The sequence below is a fragment of the Pseudopipra pipra genome, chromosome 10 (genome assembly GCF_036250125.1).
Source record: "Pseudopipra pipra isolate bDixPip1 chromosome 10, bDixPip1.hap1, whole genome shotgun sequence".
Lineage (NCBI taxonomy): Eukaryota > Metazoa > Chordata > Aves > Passeriformes > Pipridae > Pseudopipra > Pseudopipra pipra.
This window is the reverse complement of record NC_087558.1, coordinates 22,591,022-22,618,086: the sequence shown is the minus strand read 5'-3', so window position 1 is coordinate 22,618,086 and position 27,065 is coordinate 22,591,022. Positions and strand designations below refer to the sequence as shown.

Below are 27,065 nucleotides of genomic sequence, written 5' to 3'. Positions count from 1 at the left end.
TTTCAGGCCTTTGACCCAACAGAAACCTATATTAAATTCTATTCCATACACTCCTATAGATGATTTTACAAGTAGCTTGGCCTTGCTTACATTAGATATTCAGTGATACATAGGAGTGATTTCCCCCTTCAAGATCACAGTGAAGTTTTTTTTTTATACTTCATGAATTTTATGCACTTAAGAGGAATACAAGAGTTACACCTCAGTGTAAATATATGTAGCTTGTTTGTTCCATTGGTGGTGAGTCTGAGCCTGCAATGGGTCTCCCAGTCCTTCCTTTTGGGGACATAAAGCCTTAGTGTGTGTTTGTTAATTTTTTTCTGAGTGTGTGATGTGCTCCTCGGAGCCGTGGTTATTAATTGACAGATGAGTTACACTATGATGGCACTTAAAATGCACAACGTGTATTTCTGAAAGCACTCGTTGCTATAGCAACTTTCTAGTAGGTCACTGGCAGTGTTGTGTGAGTGTGTGTGTATGATTTGGCTGTTAATGCAGACTAATACTGATAGAAAAATGAGAAATGGGAGAGGCAGGAAGAAGGTAGCCCTTCCCCCCTCCCTGTCCTCACCCCCAAAACAGGGTAAGAGAATTCCGTGGAGAAAATGCTTACTTAGGGTATTGCTTGTGTTGGCAAGACACTGGCTGTCACCTGCTATAATTAGATGCTTTCTTTCTATTTATGCAAAGATTATAAGGAAACCTCCAAATTGCCTCAGTCTGACTCTGCTTTTTCTTTGACATCTTTAGAGTTTGGTTGGGAAAGGATTCCTTACTCAGTTGATTCCAAAGTAATGAGTTGTATTTTTCGAGCATTAATATCTGTTTTTAAATATACACCTGTACTTTATGCTGGAAGTGGAAATTTTGAGAAATTGGGGTTTTTTTTCCCCCTCATTTGTAAGATCTTTCAGTGAGGTACAAAACATCCCCAGAGCAGTTTAGGCCAGCACAGATCTCCTGGGCCCGTTCTCCCGTGGCTGCTCCCATCTCTTCCCTAGCCCTGGTCCTGTGCTCCTGGCATGAGCCAGGTCAGGGAGCTGATCCAGATACAAACAACTGGAAAACAATGTCTAAACTTGCTGGATGATTTCCTGGATTGTGCCAGTGGGCAGAAAGCAGTACCAGGACAGCACAGGAGGAGGGAGGGCTGCAGGGCAGGGCAGTGGCCACAGGTGGTCCTGCCTGGGGTTTCCAGGGGTTCATTCAGATGTTATTTCCCCACTGACTGTGCTTTAGTTTGCTCTGAAACATAACTAAAAGTACTGTGCAGAGGACTCCAGCCCAAATTCTTTGCATTTGCATTTTTCTCCACTGTAGTTCTCTAATAGTCCCTCCTGGGTGGGTTTTTGTTTGGTTTTTTTTTTATTTTTACTGCTCTGATTAAAGAGCATTCGTGTGTCTCTGTTAGAGTGACCAACCTATAGCCAGGCCATTGTTTTCAGTCTCAAATTAACACTGCCTTAAGATTTTAGGAAATGAATGATTTAAGGGAGCACATCCTAGACTGTGGTAAGTGAAGAGAATGTCAGGTGTAGGAAGCATTCTGTGGCACTCTGATCTGCTGGATTTTTCTCAAGTTCTGGTGTGGAGTGTTTCATGGGGACTTTTTGTGTTGCCTCTTTTGTTCTCCCAAGCCCTGACCCAGCTGCATTTGCAATTGAATCAATATGGGGGAGTTGTGCTGCTCTCTGGGGGAGCAGGGGGGACCATGGCAGGGAGAGCAGGGAGGGCAGTGGGGCTGGAGCTCCTTTGCTCCCTTCTCTTCTTTTCCAGTGTCTCCTGTCTCTCCAGTCAGTAATTTGCTGAGGTGTCCAAGCTGCCCTAAAAGAAGGAGCAGGAGTGTGTGGGGAGGAGGAGGAGGAAAGCAGGGACTGCATTTTTGACCCATCAGATTAGTTCAGCTATTGTGTGAAACCTCAGCCCAAAACTCTACTGGAAAAGAAAATCTCTAGTCCATGTTCTTTTTTTTTTGTTTTGTTTTGTTTTTTTTTAATTCCCTGATATGTAATCATGTTCTCTGTGTTTTGAGAACTTGATTTGTGAAAGTGCTAAGTGTTGATATAACCACTGGGAAAAAACCTTCCTTGACACTTTCTTGGTATTCAAATGATTGCAGAATGCTTTATTAAATATACTTGTGTGTACTGTGTGCTCTGGAAAAGCTTGCTCTGACTTTGCCTCAAGGGTGAAGGCAATGCTTATAGATTAGTGGTTACATTTATTTGAATAATTTGTAGGGAGATGGAGTTAGAACCAGGTACAAGAGAAATGGAAACTTCTGTCTTCCTTGTATTTTCTGTAAGGATTGTTTCTAGAGGAAGCGTTCCCTTATTTAACTCCTGGGGTTACAATTTTTAGTTAGAACTTACTCTTATCTCATGGGAGTTGAGACTCTGTTTAAGGAAATGCTTCAAAACACTCTCACTGCTCTTCCAGCCTGACAGTCTCAAATATCAGTTACTGGATGTATTTTCATTTTATGTAACTGTGTAAGAGACACTCCAAATTCTCTGACTAAATTTCCAAAGGGCAGAAGAAAGTATCTGCAAATTCGTCAGCATTTAAAACTGTGTGGTCTGATCCCTCCTCTGCAAAAACAAAAGCCAAGGAGTCTTATGAGGAAAATATCCTCTTGTGTGGATGAGCTGCTGGAATTTCCTCCTCTCTGGAGAGCCTCAGCTGCTCTATTCCAGAGCTTCTGTGAAGTTTCAGGCAGTTTTACCAGCAGTGCTGTGAGAACTGTGCCTTTTCCATTTTCAGTGCCTTGTGTTTGATGGTAGAAGATAATTATCTTCTAGGCAAGAGATTTTCTTCTTTCCTCATCTGTTCAGTTTTCCTTTTTCTTAGTTTGCCATTCACCAGGAGGAGGTTAGTAAGGCTGCGTGGATCTCAGCAGAAGGTTGAGATGTGTAGCTGGGCAGAGGATGCTGTGAGCAGCAGGTGTTGTTCTGTTCCAGTTGTTGGGGACAGTGAGATCCGTGCTCTGAACACCGACCTGAATTCCCCCCTCTTGCCCTCAATGGAGCTTTGACCTTCCACAGACACTGAAACCAGGAGATACCCCCGGACCCCCCCTGTTTTTGTAAAGCTTTGGTTGTATCAGGAAAGGCTCAGGATTCCCCGTGGTTCCTGTGGTTGGGTCCCTGGGAGATGGTGGTTTGTGCAGCCTGGCTCCTGTAGATCAGCTCCTGATTTCTTCTGTTGCCTGTGAGGATCAGCAGCTACTCTGTGTTTTGGGTCTATTGGTAATCAATGCTCTCTTTTCCTTCTCAATTCACAGTCAAGGTTAACTGTCTTTGGGGATCAAGGTGGGGAAGAAGTTTGATTGCCTTTTTCCCATGGCAGGGGACAGGGCTTGGGTTTGGGTTGCTGGAAAATCCCACATAGGGTTCCCTCTCTGTTTGGGTGTCTTTAGAAAAATAAAGCACTCTGCCAGTTCATGCTGGAGCTGTCAAAAACTTCATTCCCAACATCATGGAGCAGCCTTTCCAAGGGAGGCAAGACCTTTCTTCTGTCTCTGTTTAAGTGGGCTAAGCTTTATCTAAACTATTAGATTAAGCTGAAAACTGCTGCATTAGTCCCATGAACTGTTTCAGTAAATATCTCCCAGATGAAAAAGTTCTTCCTTGTCTAGGGGGAAGGACTGCTGTCAGTGTTACTGGGAGAAAGCACTTCTGGCCTTAAAGTTGGGACACAGACCCTGCTTGCTCAGATAACACTACTTTGGGTTTTCAACTGGTCCGCTTTGGAACTGGGCTCTCTTGGTTGCACACAGTGTGACCATCCCCTTCCCTCTGTCCAGTCACTCCTGGATCTGGAGCAATGAACAAGCAATGAAAGAAATACCAGTTTTATTCAAGTGGTTTTTTTTTCCAGGGAAGTTTCCCTTTTCATGGATTTATTGTGGTGTGCAAGATGTTTTTAAACAGCAAAGAATAGACAGTTTCACCCCCTGCCAGTTCTTGCTGGGGTTGTTGACTAACCAAAATTAATCTCAGCACTGAATGACAAAAGCTTTTCTTCAGGATTATTTACTGGCTAAAGTAAATCTTGTTCCCAGGTGCTAATTTGTCATTTCCCTAATGACATTTGCATTTTGGACTGTTGCAGAACTATCACCAGTTTTACCCAGTATTTGATAATAACTGATCTGCTGTTTCTTATTGTTTCACTGGTTTTGTGTGACTGGGGACACTGGTGGGCAGCCAGCCCTGGTTGCCTGAGCTTTCATTTCTTGAGTCTTTGGGTTCTTCTTTTCCTGTCACGTCTGACTCTGCATCAGGAAGGGTTTGTAGGTGCAGGTAATGTGCTTTTTAGGTCGGTTGATATTGCTGTGAAAAAGTAGGCAAGCTCCTGGATCAAGCTGCTTTAGACTGTAATAAAATCCCAATCCTCAAGCTCAGTGCAGGTAGAAAGCAATTAATTGCTGTGGGCTGTGCTGAGGTGTGGGGAGGGATTGCCTGTGGGGCAGAGAGAGGAGTTACAGGGATGAAGGCAACTAATGTGGGATAAAGCCACTTTCCCCTGTGAGTCAATTATTTAAAATGATTGTGAGTTGTTTTTTTTCCAGCTATGTGCTTTCCTAAGTGTTCAGGATCAGGAGTGAGAACTTAGGAGTGGAATGGTTTTGTTGTGGGAAGTGTTTGCTGGTAAAGCATTCTTTTGGTGTTTGCTGCCAGTCCTGTTGTTGTTCACCTGTGTAGTTTTGGGGAAGCCATCGTGGGCCTTTGGTGAATTATGTTAGTGTGGGGTCTGTGGATCTGGGTTTGGACTTTGATTGCAGTATGAGGTCACCTGGCAAACATGGTGCAAGGCTTTTGGGTTTTGGCTGCAACACGTTCGAATGTGTCCACTGAAAAAATGGGCTTCTCCTCACGGGTTTATTGTGGAGCCAGGGTATTTTAGGATTGGAGGATGAGAGGAAGGTATTTCAAGATGTACTTTTCCAGGGGAGGGTTTAACTGTAGCTGGTGCAAGCCATGAGCAGTGCTATGTGTAATAATGGGGGATGTACAGTGGGCAGAACACCAGGGAGGTTTGTTCAGCTCCCTCCAAGTGCTGCTGGGATTTTGTGTGACCATGGCTTTGGGGAAGGTTCTCGTTAGATCAGTGAGGTGCAGTGAGGAGCACCCACCCTCCCAGCACACACTGGGGCTCTGGGGGAGCTCCCTGACTTCATGGCTTGTTGGAGTTGCACGTGCTTGGCTCGGTGACAGGAGGAGTGTTGGGCTGGTGGACAGCAAACCAAGGGCAGTGTGGGCTCTGGGAACAGTCTGATGGGAAGTGTCTGCTTGGGATCACACATTGGAGGGCTTTGAAAGTGTACGAGTTTTCACAGTGAAAAATAGGTGTCATCTGTGTGTTTTAGAAGAAGGGTAGGCTTGGTTATATCCTCAGAATCTTTCCTTAGGGACGCCCAGGAGGATTTTGGCATGTTTATGGGTCTGTTCCAGTGCCTTTAGACTGGGGCAGTGTCAGGTTAGAATGGATTGAAGGGGTTTAGCAGCATATGGACTCTGGAGTTACTGTTCTTGTGAGGCAAAATTTGATTTCACAGAATGAGAAACTGGTGATCTGACTAAATATGCTTGTGGCAGCACTGGTGGTTTGGTGAGGGATGATTTAAATGGTGTGGTTTGTAGGTGCAGTTTGGTTTGTCTTGTGGATAACCAGCTCACTGAACAGTGAAGGGAAATTCTTTAATGAGTTCTGATGGGTTTTGTTCCATCTATTGTACTTGGATGAGAGACCTGCCAGGCCTCTCAGTCTTGGGGAGCACCTAAAAACCTTCCTGGAGCAGGAGAAGAGTGTTGCATAGTTCACTGGGAGGAGAACCTGGAGCAAGTGGTGATGAAGAGGTACCAAGTCAGAGCTGGCAGCTTGTTTTGCTGATTGTCAGGGTGTGGGATTACTGACAGCTCTTCTTTGCTATCCAGGACATGCTGGGATTTTGGGCTTGGGTGCTCTTTCCTGGAAAGGCTGCAGGTGTGCCTTGTTTCAGGAGAGGGGCTGGAGTGGTGCAAGACATAGGTGAAGGGTGTCTGGTTTGATTTGATGTTGCATTTCATCAGGAAATTGTTGGGGTTGGAAAGTAGAGTTTGATTCTGTAATTTATATACGTATATATTTCTATTTAATGACTTCTGAATAACTTAATCTTTTATGCTCTGCTACTTTTTAGGGCTCTTGTTCAGTTTTCAAAAACTCTTTTTTAGGAGCTTTTCAGGGGTGTGTGATTTAGGTTCTCTGGCTAATGGATAGAGGAAGGATATGGAAATGACTCCCCCTCCATGGTACATCCATATATGCTGTCAGTACTTCAACAGAGTGTCAAAAATCAAGAGTGAGAAAATCTGTGCTACTGGAGCTCTCTTATGTTAAAGCAAATGGGATTTTTCTTTAATCATTTACAGAGTTATCTGGGCTAAAAATATTCAACAATGGAAGAAAACCAGCTTTTTTATGTTTCTTGTTGAAATTTATTCCTGCTTACAGGAAGAGCATCAGTGAACCCCTGTCCACTTAATGGTAGTACAAGTTAAAAATGGTTACTAAAAGCAGGGCTGTTCAGACTGCCTCACTGCAGAGACATTGCTTTATGCTCCTTAGAAAATGCCTGGTTTTTTATTTATATTTAATTATTTATTATTTATATATTAAATATATTTTTATATTTAATTTATATTTATTTTATATTTAATAATCCCTTTACTGAATGCAGCCTCTCTTCTTTTGAGGCGAGGGTACTATTACATTTCAGAGTGGTCCTGCATTTTCTTCTACGTGGTACATGCAGGACTCTCTCCATTAACCATTAAACTCCCTTTCTGTCAACAGCTGAGGAATTTGTATTTTAGTGACCTTATTTTCATGCAGGCTTGGTGCACGTCCCCTGTAAGTTCAAATGAGGACCAGAATCAGTCACTTCCCAGAGTTTTTAATTTATATGTGACTTCAAAATGCATGTTCTCTTTTATAATCTGGACAAACTGTTCTGTAGTTCCTCTTCAGTTTCTCCTTGGAGTCCCATGTGAGGAGAAAAGACAAAGAGAACAAAACCCTGAACCATTCTGAGCTGTTTCCTTTATTCCAGCGTTCTGCATGTCAGGCTTTACTTCTTTTCGTGAAAATTGGTTTTATTGTTGGCAATTTTCCAGATGCAATGAATAATAGAACACCAGATGTCCACTGCTGAGAAAAATTACAGATGAGTAAACACTTTCCTGAGGTAGCATAAAAATCTATTAACAGTGGTTCTGGTGTGCCTGTGGCCTGTGTGTGCCCTTGGCCTGCTGTGCTTTGTGCTGCAGGCAGAGGAAGATCCAAGGCCCTGTGACTGTCTCACTGTGCCTGACTCCACCAGGGATCCCTGCCTTCCTCTACATGGAGATTATTTTGCAGGAATAAGCACTCACTGAAGTGCTGGAGTGTGAGTTCAGCCACTGGATTTAATTTTAATTATTGTCACACATGGGTTTGATTGAGGGTAAGGCCACAGAAGCATTAGAAGAAGTGGGGGTTAAGGAGGGATATTGAGAGTTTGTGTAGCTCTCAGCCTTTCCCCCCAGCAGCACAGGAACAGTTGCCCTGTGTTTTCAGACCCAAAGCAGGCTGTGTTCCAAACTCCTGGGCTGTTTTTTCCCAGCCCTTTCAATCTCCTCAGAGTAACCTTTTACTACAGACTTTGTCAGTTGTACCTGACAAACACGACCCATCTGTTTGGGAAAAGTAAAAATCTTCAGTGGTGGATAATTCCCGTTTGATTGAGCAAACTATTGGAGTGCTTCACTAGCCCTCACCAGGTGTGTGTGTGTCTTACCTGAATTTGCCTTGCTGCTGTACCAACCCATTGCTTGTCCTGTTCTCACTGAGAGAGTTCGTTCTCCCTCTCCACAGCATCAGTTTTTACCTATGGAAAAGGAAGTCCTCCTCCTTCAGTCTTGTCCAGCTGTGCTCTCCTGTTCTCTCCTGTGCTCAGGCATGTCAGAGTCTCCTGGAACCCTGGCTTGGCCCTCTGAAACCAGCTGTGCACAGCCCTGAGAAGTTTGAGGTCATTGTAGTGAGCTGAATGGGCTTACTGAGAAATCAGCTGAGCAGGGCAGTCCTTTGGGGGGAAGCATTTAATTATCTTGGTAATTTTAAATTGTCTTGATAGCTCACAGTTATGGTGGCTCTTTCACTGTCCAGTCTTTTGCAAGTTTTTATTGATTGCTCAGTCTTTGTTTGGAGGATGACTCCACAGTTTCTGTGATAGGCAAAATCTCTCTCAACTTAAAATTTGTCCCCTGGGCTTTTTTGTGACTCTCAGTTCTCTCGCGTCGTCTTCAAAAGATGATTGAGTTTATCTTCTCAAGACTCCTGAGTTCTGGAAATACAGGTGCAGAGGAGCAGCAGGCTTCAAGGATCCATCTGTTCGTGCTCAGTTGGAGGGTAGCAGACCCTAACTTTGTAGAGCCCTTTTCATGCTGTGTGTTTTGGGTTCAGAGCAAGTAGGCAGGAGGCTGGTGGATGGCTGGTGTTATCCTGAGGGACAGATGGGAAGGAGCAAGTCGTTAATTTAGACATTAATCACCCAGATATTGGACCAACATTAGAACTCAGTGCCTCGACTCTTAGTCTTGTGCAGTCAGACCATAATTATTTGCCTTATGAGTGACGGAGTGGCCGTAGCCCCCAGTGATCTCAGTGCTAGTTGTGAATGCTCAGTGCTGCAGAAAATCAGGTCAAGTGTCTCACAGAGTGAGAGGCTGAAGAGTCTGTAAGAATAACAAAAGGAAAGCAATGTTTTCATGTGCTCAGTCCCTCAAATTCGTGTTTATTTAAAAAAATAATTACAAATTGAAAAGGATGACATTTCTGTTCTTGAGCAAGCCAGGTCTACAGGCAATTTATTGCACAAAGCATTAATTAGTACTTATAGTATTGGCCATCGTAGGCATTAGAGGAAAGCAGGATATGATAATATAGTTAAAAGCTATTGGAGTAAACACTGGAGATCAAACAGAATTGTCTGAGTGATGTGTGACATTTAAACTAATGTTATAACCATGGTTAAAAGACTGTATCAGCTTTCCTGTGTGATCTTGATGTGGGTGCTTTGGCACAGACTGCACAGTACAGGAATTAGCTGCTACCTTCTGGAAACAGGAGCAGAAGATACAGCAAAACTGATTGGTTTTGGCAGTTCACACATTTTTAGAGAAGAGAACTAAATATAGAAACGTGGCAGTAGGACTGGGAGGTTTTTGGTTTTGTCTTGTAAGACTTTTATTCCCAGCTCTGAAGGAGTGATTTGTGTAACCTTTCAGTGCGAGGTCTTGCATTTGTAATGGGGAAGAGAATAACAGAATAACATCGGGCCCTCAAAGGGAAGCTTGAGATGATTTTTCTGGCTGACTGGGCAGGACCTTTCTAGGCTGAAAGCATTTGGTGAGAGGAAGCAGCAACAGCTGTTTTGCCTGTAGAGTCAGTTTTACACGTTGGTGCAACTGAGGGGACAACTGCAGTTGAGGGCAATGTTAAATGGGCAGCTCAGGGTTGCCATGAGATAGTTCTTGTTCCCACAGGTGTGTGTGACATGGCTGGAAATACCTGTAAAGAATGGCTGTTGATGTGCCTTTGCAGGTTGGGAACTGTCCACCTATCCAAGGATCCTGCTGGAATGGTAGCAGAGACACGTTGGGGAGGGGTGTGCAGTGCTCCTGATGATGTGTCTGGGATGATTTTGAGGGATGTAGGAAGTGGAGCTGTACTAGCCTTCTTGCTGCTGCTATTTCCTCCTCCTGTCATGGTTTGACTGGATTAGGAATGCTGGAATGCTGCAGACCACGGATGGGCAGAGCTTGCTGTGCCCTGTAAGTAGCGAGGAACTCATTAGTGCTCAGCGATAATTTTTTTATCACTTGGATTTTCAGTCCTGCTTTAAGTACTCACTAAAATGTGATCAAGTGAAATATGGATTTTGCAGGAAAGATATCAGGAAGGATGTAAGTGTTGTGCCCAAGGCCTTGTGTGGGGTTGGATAAAGCAGTAAAAGCTAGAATTGCTCTGCCTGCATGTGAGGTCCTCTCTTGTCTCTCACCTGGTTGATGGAAGCATTGGAGCTCTCCTGGGTGAGCAGAGCAGGATTGTTTGTGCTGGGGGGGCCATTCCTCAGATGTGTTTTTTAGACAAGAATATGGAAATCTCGTCTCTAAAGCGACTGTGAAAAGCTGGAGTTTTCCACGTGTTGCTTTGGGGTGCTGAGCAGTGCCATGGCACACCACCCCGTGTTCCTGCAGGGAGCACTGAGCCAGGGAGCAAAGACATTTTACCTGGAAAATGAGGGTATGGTGTACAGGCACTAGCAGTTAATGGTAGAGGACATTGCTCTGGTTGTTGGAGCCATTGTTGGACTAATTTTCCACTCAGATGGGACAAAGTCACTTGGTCAACAAGGGAAGGATTTTGAACTGGGAGTCAGTCTGATACCAGTTCCCTTCTGGTTTGGAAATCTTCCAGGCAGTGGAATTAGTTATGTTGTAACTTTCATTGCTAGATTTAGTAGTTGGGTTTCTTTGTTATATTTGTTTGCTTTAAGGTTTGGTTTCAGCTTTGGAAGGCGGAGGTACCTAGTTCATTGTAAAGTTAATTGAACTCGATTTGGTTGTTGCAGCCAGAGAGTTGCTTGGCAGGACTCTGTCAGACTTCAAGGATTTGTCAGTCTTTTCATTCCTTTGGGTTTTGGCTACAATGGGTAAATTACTCCAGCACCAAAGAGCCAAATAAACAACCTAAGGACTGCAAAAAATGTAGGTAGCTTTGCATGTTACTGGAAACTACAGGAAATATTGATAGAATGCATGTATTGGATTCATTGTTGTAAAATTGTAGAGCCTTTTTTAAAGCTGAGTTCATTGAGACACTTACTGAAGAAAAAATATAATAAACCTGACAATTTACTAGAAAATACATTTTTTAAAGAGGAAGTCTTATATAATGATTATTATGTCTGCCCTGATTAACATGCATGGTTGGAAAACAGAGGCAAAAAAGGGAAACCTTTGTTTCCCAATGCATGTTTAAACTGACTGGTGTTTTCAGCTGCCTGCTTTATATTTCTCTATAGGTAATTTTAACTGTGCCAACATAAATTTGTGTCATCTTTAAATATAGATGTGCAGGTTCAAAAAGCTGCAAACATGCAAAGGTCATTAAAATTGAGACTGAATGAAAACATCAGACTTTTTTTTTAAACTAAAATTAGAAGCACGTTAAAGGACTGTGGTGTGTTTATTATAGTTTAAATAACCCAAAATGCCGACATATGAAATGTTCCTCCCCCTACTCTTCTGTTCCTCACTGTAAAGGCGACAAAATGGGAATATGTCTCAAGCTTTCAGGATATTTTTATCAATGGTTTTATTCTCAGGCTGCAGAGGCAGAGGTGTTTCTTTTACTAAAACTAGAATAAACATGAAGGTTCATATTTGTGTAGTCAGTAAGGATCAATGAATTTTCCACAGTTCTGAGCATGCACAGCCTGTTATTAGTCACTATAGGGCCTTATTTTATTTCCAACCCACTGCTAAGCAGTGTGGGTGATTAATTTAAGGCTGCCCTTTGGCAGGAGGTGGTGGTGTTTCTGGGAGTGAGAGGAATGTTACTGGTGCTGGAAGTCGCAAGGCAGCGATCCCAAGGCCGGTCAGGGTTTCCTGCTTCAGCTGTGTGGGCTGAGGAAGCAGGAGTTAGGCCATGGGAGCAGGATACCCAGCAGGGCTGTGCTGGGTGGGTGTGAGGGACACAGCTGCTCGGGCTGTGGAATGGAGAGCTGTTATTCCCTGTAACACTCCACTCCCGGCCGGTCCCGCACAACGTGCAGGATTGTGCCATTTCTTTTCGGGCTCCTGCCTCTGAGCTGTTCATTTTCTGGCTTGACAGCACTGACAGTTCTTGTATTTTTATTATCACAAGAGAGCAGAAGGGCAGCCGTGTCTCTTCAGATGGTGCAGTCTGGAGCAGACCACAGGGATGGGTTTTTTCCAGCCCTGTTCTGCAGTTCCCTCTTTGGCACAGGGGCACAGAGAGCCCCCCAGGCCCTTGCAGCTCCCTGGGTGTCAGCTCTGCCCCCACCACCATGGACTGTGGGTCCAGTCACCTCTGAAACAGTTCCTTTATACCCTTCACCCCATACTTTCTTTCAGGCTAGGGCTTTGCTTTTCAAATAAGTTCCCTCTGAGGAAGTATCCTTTTCCCAGTCTGTGAAAGCACTTCCCTGGAGTGGGTGTGTGCTGCTGGTTACTACAGCTGAGCATGCACAGCCCAACAGTTGTGAAGGGTGAGAACTAGGTTAAAAGAGAAAATTAAACAGAAAAATCCCATGTAGCAGTTGTGCAGGATGCCTTAAACATCTGTGGGAAATAGCTCACGTGGAGCACACATAAATTTTCTTAAACTTCTTTAGAAAGCTTTTCTGAAAAACAAGGTTGCCCAGTATCCTGCTAGAATTAGATAATCTGAAGATCCAAGCTGGATAGGTTTCCTTTGAGGTCCAGTTAGCATAGGCATGTGTGTACAAAAAATACACCTTTTTCTTCAGCCTGGTTCCCACTGTAGTGAACTTCTCCATTTCAGAGATCTGAGCACTGCCTTTATTTTGTTGTGTAGGAAATCAACTCAGAACTGTATTCAGTCTGATGCTGGGTTTGTTTATAACAAATCTTACCAGTGTGTGAAGTGGTTGCTTTATGTTGTGGACTGGGCTTGCCGTTCCCCTCTAAACCATAGCAATGGGCAGTGTCTCTAGTGAAGAAACACTGTTTTGGAAATGGCACAAATAGCATATATAACGTTTTTTGTTCCTGAAAAATTCAGACTAACTTTGTGTCCTGGTGAAACTGGAGAGTTTTTCCACCAACATGGCTGTGGAAAATGACCCCCTTTAAACCATTAGTGTTAGAGTGGTACCTTTAACTCCAAATGAACCTCTCTCCTTTGTTAGCATCTGTTTTGCAACAAAGTGGCTTACTAATTATATGGTAATTAGTGGCCAATTAAATGACCAATGAGATGGCAGCATATAGAGAAAAATTTAAATTTGATGCTACTGTTGGTAGCATGAAGTACCAAGTACTGGAAGAACTAGTTGTATGCAACTGTGAGTCTAATTGGAACTGTAGTATCCAGAGGCAAAAAAGTGTTCATGGTGTACAGTTTGGTAAATAAACAATGATGTGGTATAGTAGGATGGAAATAATAGTTTAATGTTGCACTGTTTTGTTTAGAATGGTGCACTTCCATTTAGGTCCTGTGTCTGGTGCAGGTCACGTTACCTCCTCCTGCCTTGATTTTCCTGCTGCCTTGTGCAATGCTATTAAAGCACAGAAAAACCTGCCTATGAAATTAAGTATTTAAATATTAGAGTTTGAACATATCCCATGTTTTAAAATCATGCAGTTGGTATTCACTGCCATTGCTCAGCTGCAGTGCTCCATGCAGCTCTTTATATTACCCCCGGACCTGTAAAAGGGGGGAATGGAACAAATTATTTTGGTTTCTCCAGAACTTGCATTTTCTGGAAGAATAGGATGGCAGTTGTGTGCTTTATTACATTGAAGATTATTGAATCTGTCACATTGTGCTGTTATTTAGTGGTAAAGTCATGTCTGCTGCGATTAGTCAACTCCTTGATTGGTCTTTTGGGTAGAGAGATGTTACTAGTGGGTGTAGTGGTACCACAGGGGCAGTCTGGTTTATTATTTAAACTTACAACTTCACTTCCATCAAGTTAAAGTACCTTCTGTTGCAGTTACACACTTGCACAGCTTCTGACTGCTCTGTGAAGTTCAGTCACATAAAACTGTGAGCCAGGGAGTCTGAATTAGTGTAGTGCCATTGAAACATAAATGTGTTAAATATGGGGGGTAATGCAGAACACATAATTTTTTAATTATTTTTTTTTAATTACGCAAAGTGCCCAAACAGAATTGTAAAAACTGAATGCAAGAATATGATCAAGCTGTTCTGGGGCCATCATTCTAAATTTCATGTGGTTTAATAGTCGTGCTACTTCAAAATTGTCCTTTTTTGTTGACAGCGCTTTTTATTTGATGCATGAGTGTTTTGGAATCACATCTAACAATTTTTTTCTCTCTCTTACAGACTGGACTTTGACATTCTTTTCATGAAAGAGGTTTCCAAGTAGTTGTCTTATAATAACTTTGAGAAGAAGTTCTATGTAGCTCTTACTTTTAAGAGTGCTGCAAAAATGATTACTTCAGATTTGCCAGTACTACAGTGAGTATACGTTTCTCTCTGTATTTGAAATCTTTGCTTTTAAAAAGGTGGAAGTAAACAGAGAGGTGATTGTGAGGATAAAGCACAAGCTTGAGAGAAGTGCAGGTTAGTGTGACTGTACCAGGCCTTCTCTGTTTTCATACACTGAAAAACTGTGTAAAAGAACATAAACCACTTAATCTAAAAGGTATTTCTTTCTATGTATGGAGATGTAACTTTTGCTGTGAAAAGCAAAACAAGATCTCTGCTACTTTCATGCTTCTGAATGTTGTGAGGTTTCAGAAGCATGTCTTGGTTTCGGTCCTAACCGACCATGTTGTATGTTCCTGTTGTGCACTTTCTTACAATGAGCTGGGTTTATTGTGCAAAAAGCCTTTCTTTGGCTGCTGCAGTTGAAGACAGCAAGTGGCTTGGGCATGTTTTGGTCTTGCTGGGAAATAGGAGTGGCTTTTACACATGGGAACATGGCTGGGCCTGGAGAAAGTGAGCTACTGGGAAGAACAGAGTGGAAGTTTGTAACGAGAGGTGCTGGAGAGTAAATCAAGTAGAGTTAGGAAGGAATTTTGGAGAGAGGAACCTGCTCCCCTCCTCACAGGGCAGGGGGAGAACACGAGGTGAAGAAGCTTGTGGGGCGAAGTAATGACAGGGAAATAACTACAGGCCAAACAGGCTCAGCTTGGGGAAAATTAATTTATTGCTGATTAAAAAGGATTTGGATGATGGTGAGAAACAAAGACAAAACCCACAAAGTGTTCCCTCTTCCCTGTCCTTTCCCCAGTTCCCCACCTGCTCCCCTCAGAGCCCCCTGCCCCGCTCCCCTCACGGATCGCTCACCTCACAGAGCCCCCTCCTCGTCTCCTCACAGAGCCCCCCCACAGCCCCCTCCTCGTCCCCCCACAGCCCCCTCCTCATCCCCTCACAGAGCCCCCTCACAGAGCCCCCTCCTCATCCCCTCACAGAGCCGTCCCCCCACAGCCCCCTCCTTGTCCCCCCACAGCCCCCTCCTCATCCCCTCACAGAGCCCCCCCACAGAGTCCCCTCCTCATCCCCTCACAGAGTCCCCTCCTCATCCCCTCACAGAGTCCCCTCCTCATCCCCTCACAGAGTCCCCTCCTCATCCCCTCACAGAGTCCCCTCCTCATCCCCTCACAGAGTCCCCTCCTCATCCCCTCACAGAGTCCCCTCCTCATCCCCTCACAGAGTCCCCTCCTCATCCCCTCACAGAGCCCCCTCCTCATCCCCTCACAGAGCCCCCTCCTCATCCCCTCACAGAGCCCCCTCCTCATCCCCTCACAGAGCCCCCTCCTCATCCCCTCACAGAGCCCCCATCCCCTCACAGAGCCCCCATCCCCTCACAGAGCCCCCCCATCCCCTCACAGAGCCCCCCCATCCCCTCACAGAGCCCCCATCCCCTCACAGAGCCCCCATCCCCTCACAGAGCCCCCCCATCCCCTCACAGAGCCCCCATCCCCTCACAGAGCCGCTCCATCCCCTCACAGAGCCCCCATCCCCTCACAGAGCCCCCATCCCCTCACAGAGCCCCCATCCCCTCACAGAGCCCCCATCCCCTCACAGAGCCCCCATCCCCTCACAGAGCCCCCTCCTCATCCCCTCACAAAGCCCCCCTGTGCTCACCCCACTGCCAGCGCCAGGCATCTGCACCGGGTATGTTCAGTAACTATCTAATGTCATTTTTTTTTTTTTTTTTTTTTACTTTTTGAAATGTTTTTTAATGTTGATCTTTTTTTTTTTTTACCATGGGATGTGAAGGGGCCTCAGTTTATCAGGATTGAGTGGCGTTCCAAGCTAACATTTCAAGTCCCCTTATTTAAGAAACTGAATGCTTGGACAAAAAAATCGTTTGTATGCCCTTAACCATAACATGCTCTGCATTACAGTTTTATAATTTTTTTTTTTTTTTTTATTTTAAAGAAAGTTGGTTGTGGATGAGCACAGGGTAAAGCCGGGGATGACGTCGATGGGCAACGTCAGCCTGGGGGGTTCTGATTAGCTTTGGGATTAGTTGTGGAAAAAAATCTTCCTGGTTCATATTTTCCTGGATGTGCCACATTCAAGAAGTGAGAGAATATTTGTGAAATATGCCAAGGATCGAAATTTGTGAGGTTCTGTCATGGCCGTGGTAGGAAAGGGATATTCCCGTCCCCAGTTTGAGAACCCAGATGACCTTAAAAAGTGAGTGAAATATCATAGAGTTTAAGGTTAAAAGTGCATATTAATGGATTTAGTAACTCTGCACACCAGCTGAAAAACCTGAGGGACATTAAGGGTATCAGCATATTCTTTAATCAGAAGATGATTGTGAGCCACCAATACAATGAAAGATTAAAAAATGGAAGAAAACATGTATCTATTTTTTTTTCTGGTAGAACTGGGAAGCATTTAAATGCCACTGTGCAAAGTGTTGGTGGGTGAGATATCATCATCAGTAATATCTGCAGTTTTGATTGCTTGTGAACAAGATGAGATCTTTCTTTTTAGAAACAAAAAATCAGCAGGATTTGCACATGAAGGTTTTGAGACTCCCCTGAGGGCTCAGAACAGTAAGTCTAGTGTGGCCGATGTATCACAGAAAGGGATAAGCACTAATTCAGAAGGTCCCAACCAGGCTTTCATCAGGAAGGAGTCTGGCTAAGGGTGAGGAAACCTGAAGCAATCTTTGGGTTAGGGGTATTTGCTTCACACATTCAGATTTGGGAAGCCACAGTCTGGTTCCACCCAGAAAGCCAAGGTTTTCTTTCTAGCTCTTAAATAAGCTGCTTTGAAGGATTATTCTGATCTCCCACTTCTGTGCCTTATTTCTACTTTTTAATAACATTTTCTAATCTTTTTGGCTACTCTCTTTAAACAATTTGATATATTAATATACTTTGCTTAGGACCATATCAGATACTCCCCTCCAGAATTCTTCTCTGTTGAGGGAACATGAAAGGAGAAATCTTTAACCTTTCTGCATTCATGGAATTGGCTTCAGAACCCAGTGAAGACATGATTTTTCTTATTGGTGTTTCAGATGTTTGGAGAAAGCCTGTGGTGCATTTGAGCCGTGTGATGGAAAGTTCTGAGCCTTCTCTCAATGGGATGACTCATGTTTGCTGTGAGGCATGTTCCTCTTTGGAGTGTGGAGGATCAACCATGAGGGCTGATTCATCCATGATTCATGAGCCTGTGCATTTAGCCATTTTTCTTCATCAATGCTTTTTTTCACAAGGCTGAATCTGGTGGTGGTAGCAATTACTGAATTTATCTCTGCGGAACCTTGAGCCACCTCAGCAACACTGATAAAAGCTTATAGAAGTGGTTTTATTTACAAAAACCGATACATAAACTCAGGTTTTTGCTGTGGTGTGTTTTTAAGGGGGCATGGTGTGTAAACTCCATAGCTAGTGCTTTATGTAAGAGTAGAAGGAAGGTAAATTTGTTTTCATTTATTTTGTGAAATTTACTGTGTTTATGGAAATATGTTCTTCAGAAGCATGACATGGTAAAAGGCTGCCCAGTAATCTGTTAATTCTTTATTAACATATGGATAGTTTCAATGGCTAGTTATTAAAACTCCAGAGTAATATCTGGAGTTTTAAGGAGGGATCCTGGAGTTATTGCCACTTTTCTGGGATGCTTTAGTCACCACAGAAACCAGAAAGCAAAGCAGAGTGAACTTGAGCTCCTAAAAGGGGTTATCACTTGTGTGCTCTGCTCTGCTCACCCCAGTTCTGCAGGTCCCCCACACTCTGCCATATTCTCTCATGTCAAAGGAGTCTTGGAGAGGAAAGATTTAGCCTTAGGCACTGCCAGCTTCTCCTCTTCTCCGATGAGGCAGGTCTCCTTAGGCCCAGATTATCTTCCCTCACGACAGCTTCAGGAAAGATAAATGGTGACTAAGCCAAAGTTTCCCCCTCAGGTGACTGGTCACACCCCCGTGGAATGGGGACAGGATAATTCTGGTCTATTAAGATGTGGATAACTGCCACCAGATAAATTGCTTCCCAGCAGTTCTGCAGGATGTGTAGGGAGTGAGGGAGATGGATGCTGGCCAGCTGCTCCTCTCAGTGAGTGTTACAGACCTGACAGACCTGCAGGCAGCTGGGAGATGCTTTGCTCCTGCTCTGAGTTCAGAAAGAGGAGGAAAAGGGCCCGTGTGTGTACCCTGAACAAGGCTGGGACAGGAGCAAGAGGCACAGCTGAAGGAACTCAGGGCCCCACTGCAAGGGTGTTTTTGTGCAGGAGTTGCCTGATTCAGGCAGAATTCCCTGCTGCTTGAAACGATGTTTATTTTAATGTTAAATCGGCCAAGGACTGTAGGTTGTCCTTGATTCTGTCTCCCTACTTCAAATAAATGCCAGGGTTGAAGGGAATTTACTTTGTGATGTTTTCCCCTTGCTCCTTAAGTATTTAAATTCTTTGAAAGAAATCTCCTCTCTGCCTCACTGTTGTTAGGATGAGATTCATCTTGTTTAATTTTAAACATTTATACTTGAGCTGCTTGTCTAGGTCAATGAAGAGAAAATAAAACTTATAAAACTTAAACTGTTTGACCAATTTTGGACACTGACCTTAGCATGAAGCATGTTGCACCTAAAGATTTTCTGTTCTGCATTGTATGCGTCTCAAATTTAGATTAGATGAATCTCACCCTTAGTACTGATTTATTGAGCCTTTCCCAAAAAGGGAAAAAGCCAAAAAGGCTTCCAGCAAGCCAGAGAAGTTGTACCAGAAGAATATCAAGAGAAGCAGGCTTAAGACAACAGTCTGTTTAAGGCAAAGAAGAGAGGACAGTTAATAGTTTAACTGGTTCTTCCATATGCAGTGTTTGGAAACAGTTGAAATTTCCAGAACTAAACACACAGGTCTCCAGAGGTTTTGCTAGACCCGAACCAAGGCTGGAGCAAAGTCAGATTTTCTGTGGACAAGGTGCATGTGAAGTGGTGGTAGAGTTTAGTTTATTTATATATAGCTCTAGTGTTTCAAGGGAAGGGTTTGAGCAGTTTGCCTGGGAGGATTGTTGAATCTGGTTTTAATCGAGAGAAATCTTTACATCCTGAAGATCCTGGGGGTGCAGGTGTGTCAGCTGGAAAAGCACAGTGTTTCTCCAGGAATGGGGGTATTGCTCAGACAGACACACCATGCCTAAAACTTTTCCAGTAAGGATCTGAGCAGACCAGAGAGAAGCTTGGTTTTCTTGCAGAGAGCAGGAGAGAATGGTTTTAATTTCTCTACAGCAGTAGGCAGCAGCAGATATTTTTCTGGGGTTCCTCACTGTTCAAAAGGTATTAAAATTGCCACTGTGAGGCAATGTGCATTTTGTCACGGGGACTCACAGTCCTTGAGTGAAGCCTGGATGCAGCCACCCCCATAAACAAGTTTTCAGCAGTGTTCACTGCGTGGCTTTTCTCTGCTGTGGCCCTATTTTACCAAATCATTTTGAAGTCTGTGTGAGGTATCTATTATTTGGCTTTGGGCTTTTTACGTTTTTGATTATTTTTTTTTTCAAATCCATAGCTCGATACTCAATTTTTCAAGTCTTGTATTTTCTGAAGCAGAAAATCTACTTTTTAATTGCATCAAAACAAAGCTGCATTTTCAGTATTTTGTAGAGATACTGTTTTACAAGCATGTTCTTTGTGAACTCAAATGTACCTGAATACTGTTTTTTAATCTGTGGTGCCTGGTTCTCTGGAGCGTGTGGAGTATTTAGAGATAATCCATTGAAGTTACTTCCAGAAAAAGAGGTTCATATATGTTCTTTTGCATTCTGCCTTTGGTAAAGGATTCTGTGGACTCCTGGGTGTTCTTGTGCTTGCAAATTGGAAAAAGTTGAAAAACAAAGTCTTGATATTGGAAACTCATCATAGTTCTGTGGACTGATTTGAGGGAGAGCAGACCTAGACAATACAGGAATTTCAGTGGAGTATCAGAACATTCCTGATTCTGATACAGGAATATCTTTCTGCATTATTAAATAGCTTTCTCGGTCCCACTGCAAATTTGTGAATTCCTGATCTATGAACCAAAAAATAACCCCCAGACCCTGTGGAAGATCTGTGTAGATCTCAGCTCGCTGAAGCCTCTCAGTTTCTGGAAACCAGATCACTGATCTACTTTTTGTGTCTGAGGCTCTATTAAACACCACATAGGTCTGGTTTTCACCTGCCCCATCTTTGAGCAACCCAGGACGTTTTTAGTTGTTAATTAAAAGGTGCAGAGATCTCATGCACTGGTGGTCCTGCACAGTACAGATAAAGCCTCTCAGTAACAGGTGTTGTTTTGCATGTGGGCAGGATCTCGTGCCTCGGGAGATCTGATTCCTTCAGCAGCCAGGTCTGTTGGGAAGGCAGAGAAGTACCTGTGCATCTGGCTGGGGACGTGAGGAAAATTGGGGGAATTTTTTTTCTCCTGCTTAGTATGGTCTTAAATCTGAAACAGCAACGAGTGAAAAATGACAGTGTGGGCTTCTCTGCTAACAGGCATTGAGCAGAGTCAAGGCTTTTCCTTTGTACAAGGGAAAATATCTTTGTAACTGCAAAAGTCATAAATGTGTTCAAACCAAAGGGAGTTTTCTGGGCCTCCCAGTCAGCATTAATCCTCTTGGTTAACAGCTGCAGGTCCTGGGGCTGACTGCAAACAGTGTAACCCGAGTGAAACTCGTGTAACTGTCCCAGGGAGGTGGCAGCTGCACTGACCCCACAGGGCTGTCTGTGGCCCTGAGAGAGTGGCAGCAGTCACTGAGAGGGAAAGGAAGTTGATCCTGGTGGGATGGATGTGTTGAGGATGTGCTGGTTAATATGGCCAGTTTGGAAACATAACATGGTTTCAAGTGAAGCTGTTAATTTAAAGAACTTCCAGGCAATAAAATGACATTCCAGCCCATGAAAAGGTAAGGCTGTTTGCCAGGGCTGACAATGCTTGGTTCCTTGGTTTGCAGAATGAATGTGGCAAGCCTTTGAATGCTGACTTTGTTTGTTTGTCTGTTTTCTGGCTTAGGACTAAGTATTTAATCAGTGGGTTATAGATGACTTGTTGGTTTCAAATCATTTGAATTTATCTAGTGTTTTTCCCCCCTAGGGATTCTACGAACGAAACTACTGCACATTCAGATGCTGGCAGTGAGCTTGAAGAAGCAGAAGTCAAAGGAAAAAGAAAAAGGGGCCGTCCTGGCAGGCCTCCAGTATGTGTAATTTAGTTTTGCTTTGTTATGCATCCATTTAAAATTGACTGCAAACTGTTTTTCATCTGATCATCTTGTGGTCACATAAATAGGCTTTTATTGAGTTCTCTGTCAAACTTTATGAAGACTCGTAGTATGAAATATTTATCAGATTGATATGCAAACAGTGTTTGGAGTGTCTAAAAAGGGACATAAAAATGATCTCATGATAGCTATTAATTTTTCTTTCACTTGCTGCTCACGTGGACATTAGAGTTTTGTTTTTATTGCCATATTGCATCGTTCTTGCAGACATGAGAACATAGCAGTAAGCACAACCACTTTCTGTTTGAAGTTTGTAATGGATTTCAAGTGACAGATGACATTTGAGCCATCCTTTCAGTAAATGATAATCTCTTGATGGGAAGAGTTGCAGCACAGGATGAACTAGATGCCTCAGAAAATCTATTGGCATATCTGAAAAATTCCTGTAATCAGCATAAGCTGCATCCCACGTGTAGATTGGGAGCCTGAGCCTGTTCTCTGGCACAGGGCAGTGGGAGATCCTGTGTCTGCTGGGCAAGATCTGCTGCTTTGCAAGAGCCTCTGCCACTGCTGGCCCCTGGATAGGAACGTCCAGAAGCATACCCTGTTGCACAGGGGATTTAAGGAGGCTTCTCTTTTATTTAAATTCATTTTATAAAATAGCCAATTTATTGGAAAATAAAGGGAAAGTTCTGTGTGTCACGTTGTTCTTCATCTTGGTTCTTGAAAGGCTTCCACCCTCAGTCTTAAGTCTTTAAACATGGGCTGGTGAGGCTGTAGGAGTGGAGGGAACCTTGTGTTCCTCTCCAGTGTGCTGGCCAAGCTGGAGCAAGTTCCTCCTTAGGATTGGTTTTCACTTTGCATCAGTTGAACTTACTTTGGGAGCCAGCATTTTAAATCCTGGTCTCTTCTGGGCACGTTGTCTTCCTTTTTTGAAGGATTTTGAACAATTCCCTATGATGTGAGTATTCATCAGATGGATGGATTTGCTCATGAACATGGAGCTTCTTTACAGGAAACTGTAAATTTAAAAAAACTGTAAATCAAAAATTATCTTAGGAATATCTCAGCAGTAAATTTGTGGGGTTTTGCAGATCTAATAAAAGAGCCAGGCTGGTGGAACCTGACTGCTAACCCAGAAGGTCATCAGAATGAAGTTCTAGCAACACTAGGAGTCTTTTGTACCCAGCACACATTGGCTGGGAGGGAGAGGGGAATGTTACAAAAGGCATCTCTCATCCCTCTAGTTCAGTTTATGAGCAGCTCCTGTGGGAACATTCACTGGAACACTCTCCTGGTCCTGCTCTCAGGTTTCTACACGAGGAATTGCTCGTGATGCTGAGAACAGCTCCATGAAGTGTGTGTGGCTGTGAAGTGATGGAGATGCAGAGGAAGCAGCCATTGCTTCATCCACAGAGCAATGGGCTGTGAGCTGCCTGCTGCTGCTAAGGAGCAAGACCTTAGGTTATCAGAGGTGATTCTGGAAAAGCATCATCTGAATGCTTAATGGGGTCAACCCCCCCCAAATCCAGTCTTAAAACTTGGAAGAAGAAAATAGGGAGTAAAAGACATAGTGCCCTTTATAAGGCTGAGGTTTGCCAAAATTGGAATAATTTATACAGTTCTACCTTCTCTTCCCCTCTTGACCTCCACCCCAAGATCTCAAGAAAGAGTATCTTTAGGACTGGAAGAAATTCAGTGTGGAAAACCAATAATGTTCAATCATGGAATGGGGTGGGAGGGAGCTCAGGAGGTCTCATTGCAACCTCCTGCTTGGAGCAGGCTCAGCTTTGGGATTAGACCACAGTGCTTGTGGCTTTTCCAATTTGGTCTTGAAAACCACCAAAGCTGGAGACTGCACAGCCTCTCTCAGCTACCTGTTTAATTTTATTTTATGATAAATTTCTCCCCTGGTTCTTCTACAAAAAAAAAAAAAAAAACCCAAAAAGCAAAAAGCCACTCAATGTCTAATATCCTTGAGGAGAAATGCAAACACCTTGGAAAGGCCAATCTAAGCAATTAAATTTACAGTGTTATTTGATGGACTCGTGGACTTAGTAATTGAGGTGTTGGTTTTGCACCCATTGCATTTCAGTTCCCTTCCCCCTCCACATTCTCCCCTCTCCATGTTGCCAACCCAGACACTTCCCTCAGGTGAGTTGCCTGGTTCTTGCAGGAGGTGCAGCTCTGACATTTCTTTCCCCCACTCTTCCCTCTACTAATGTGATTTTTTTTCCTCCACAGGTACCACTTACCTTTACTCTCAGATGTGAAATGTATTAAAGTATTCAGTTAAATTTAGAGATTTTTTTATCAACTGATACTTAGCTTTGATGTTTTTCATTTCTGTTGTAGACCTAAAGAAAGCTTGTTCTGCCCAAAGGCTGTGCTGGTTTTTGTTGTTGTTTTTTTTTTCTTAACTAAAATATTATGGTCTAATAAGATTTGATCTCTCTCTGTAAATGCTGATTTGCTGATGTCCTTAGGCCATCAGAGCTACAGTGGCACTTCTGCCATAAACTTATTGACTTCTTTTGGAAAGGGAATTTACTCCTCTGTGTAGAAGCATGATTCTGTTAGAGAGCTGCACACAATGTACTCCATTAAATACATGTGTGTATTTTAAACAGATTTCTGCTGTAGTTATGGAATGGACTTGACCTTTTATCAGAAAGATATCTACTACTAGAGGATTTTCCAGACTGTTTTCCAAAGAAAGACACTCCTCTTTGCAGGTTTGACTTTTGTAAGAAGATGGTGCTTTTTGGAAAATTTACCCTTTGTAGCAAATACCTCTTCAATTCACAGAGAACCATAATGTTCTGGGGGTGCCTTCCCCTCCTGAAAAACCTGGAACTAGTTGATCTTTAAGATCCCTTTCAACCCATGTCATTCCATTCTCAAACACTGCTTTTCAAGTAGCCCCTCCACTTCTGTGGGACTATTCTAATGAATACTTCACTGAGCAGGCTAGACAGTAAATTTGCAAAGAGGTGAAGTGTACTGGGCTTTCAGAATAGCTCTCAGAATCTCTGGTTGTCCTGAGGTCCCCAGCCCTTGCTGTGAATTCAGCAGGAGCTGCCCTGTGTCCTGCTCTGGCATCAGTGGTGGCTGGGTGCCTGTGGAGTGACTGGCCACGAGGGGAATCTGTCCAGGCAGTGGGATATTTTGGTGCAGGTTTTTATGTGGTGCTGTGTGTGAAGGTCCATCTGCATATACATTTAATGAATTCTGTGAGGGGTATTTAAGGAGTGACCTCTAAAGGTCCTCTGATTGAAGCTCCTCAGTAACATTGGCCCAAATGCCCTTTCTGTTGTTGAAATATGTGGGTGTGGATGTGCTTTCCTGTTCCAGGGAGGGGATGTGAAAGGCTTGTGATGCAATGCAGCGTTCACATTAATGAGCTCTGGCTCAGATCAGTTATTTATCTGTCCTTTTTGTCCCCTCTCTTGGATCAACACTGTTCAGCATTGTTGGAATGCTTTATTTTAACCTACCTGGCCTTACCTTCCCAGGAGCTCAGAATAGCTTGGCTTAAACCTCAGCTCTTAGAGACTGAGGGAATGAGAGACATGCCTGGCTGTATTTCAGCCTTGGAGTAGGAGTAGACAGATTCAGCCTCTGTAACTCAGGGTAAGAAGCAGCAGCAGTCCCTCTGGTCCAGAGGTGGCAATTTGGAGATCTCTGCTGGTGTCTCTCTCATCCCATACTCAGGGCCACTGCGTGTCTTTTCCCAGTTAAGGCAAGATGGAACAAGGCACTTCTGATCTTTTTGTCCCCGGAGCAACCTGGACAGTTTTGCTTTCAGGTCCTTCTGTAGTTTTTGGTATGGAGTAGACACTACACAGTGCCTTATCTTTGTGGGAAATTTTAACTTTGCAGCAGACTCCTGGCCTTATTTAATCTTGTAGCATAGATGTTAGATACAGTGTGTTCCCCCACCTGTAGCTTCCTGGTGGAGAAATCCTAACAGCATTACAAGTTTTCCTTTTAAGCTTTTGGTGGGATGGTCCTTGTATTTTTGCAATCTAATTTATTCTTAATTTTTCTGTGGTAGTGGTCTTTATTTGGTAGCAATTGCCTCAGCTAGAAGGATTGAAGTGCTTCAAGCATTTATAGCAGACTCTTTGATTCTTTAAGATGACATTTGGAACTCTTGATAGATTTTTACATAACAGCATCCCCAGCATCCCCAACGCTCCTCTGCTGGTTTTTTTGTTCTAACCTGGAAGGGCTGCAGCTGGAGCAGCTCTGTACACACTGGGAGCTGGGGGACCTGCCTCTGTCTTTATTTGCAGGATGAGGCTTTTCACAGGGAGCACCTTGTTTGTTTCTATGACCCAAAAAGTCCAAAGGAGTGACCCTTTGAATCCAAGAACCTTCTCCCGATTAACTGTGCTGATGGTACAAGTTGTACCATGGGGTTTTTAATCAGGATTAATTCAGAGAGAGCTCAGACATTACCACTCTTCCACTTAACATGAAGTTATAACACAGAGGTCTCTCAAGAGGCTGATGCCTTGGAGAGGCAAGTTCTTCAGTCTTATTCAAGTGGAGGTTAAAAAACTTCTTCCATCTGTCTTGAGAAATGAGGTATTTATTGCTCTGAATTACTTGCAGTGTGAATGCACATAGAGGCCATCATTTTACACTGGCACATTAGGTGGAGTTACTGACCTGTAACACTTCTCCTGTCTTTATTTCTTTGTGAAGTGCATCAGATCAACTTGGGGAATGTTAATGGAAGATGTCCAGCCACTTTCACTTTTTTTTAATAGTGTGTGAATTCACTTTTACTGTATTACTTGATTTTATAAATGTGGGTCACTTTTTTTCCTTCACAATGATTTTGAAGACATGAAAGGAAAAGTGTTACTTGCTACAAAATTCTAAACTGTCATTGTTTTAGTTTAATTGCAATCAAGGTAAGTATTTTGTTTCCTGATTGCCTCAGTTTAAGCATCGAAGCAACAGGTGAGGTGTGTGCCCATCAATGTGGCCATTTTAGAGCTGCTTCTGGGGTGTGGTCTGGACCTTCTGAATTTAGAAATCCTCAGTTTTGGTTGTTGTCAGTTGAATCTGCTTCACAGATCTGAAATATCATCAGTAATTTCTGTTTTCATTTGGCACCTCAGTCCTTTTTTGACACCACACCAGCCCAGCTGTCCTGGGTGAAAGCACAGGTGTAACTGCTGCAGGCTCACAGCTCCAAGCAGCACCTTTCTTGGGGTGTTGTGTGATTAAAAACCTCAAGCATTCTTACCTTGTTACGCTGCTTTATCCCTCCCTCTGGTAGTCCTAACTCACCTCAGTGTTGGCTCTGCCACTGCAGCAGATACTTGGATTGCAGAGGTTGTTACAAGGATTTATGAGTACATTTAGGTATGGTATTGCTAACCAGCTTGTCTTTTCCAGGACTTTTCAGAGATCCCTCTCATAAACAGGAGAAAAATCAGTTTTGAGTCTGGAAAACAATCAGTTCTTAACCACCTTGGGATTCTGACTGTCTAATGCTTAAAAAGGCAAAAAGTTACAAACATATCTGACTGTCAATGTAAGGAGGCTTTAGGCTGGACCTTTG

At 43.4% G+C, this 27,065-nt stretch overlaps 1 protein-coding gene across 2 annotated transcripts in view; it reads left to right on the top strand.

Annotated features, from left to right (window-relative positions):
• The window catches only part of STAG1 (STAG1 cohesin complex component), a 159,713-nt gene that overhangs the window by 23,188 nt on the left and 109,460 nt on the right, over nucleotides 1-27,065 (top strand). For both annotated transcript variants that reach the window (XM_064666687.1, XM_064666688.1), the window contains exons 2-3: nucleotides 14,143-14,277; nucleotides 21,358-21,460. In XM_064666687.1, the coding sequence (XP_064522757.1) occupies nucleotides 14,249-14,277; nucleotides 21,358-21,460 (132 nt within the window). In that variant the 5' untranslated portion in view covers nucleotides 14,143-14,248. The remainder of the gene's footprint in view (nucleotides 1-14,142; nucleotides 14,278-21,357; nucleotides 21,461-27,065) is intronic.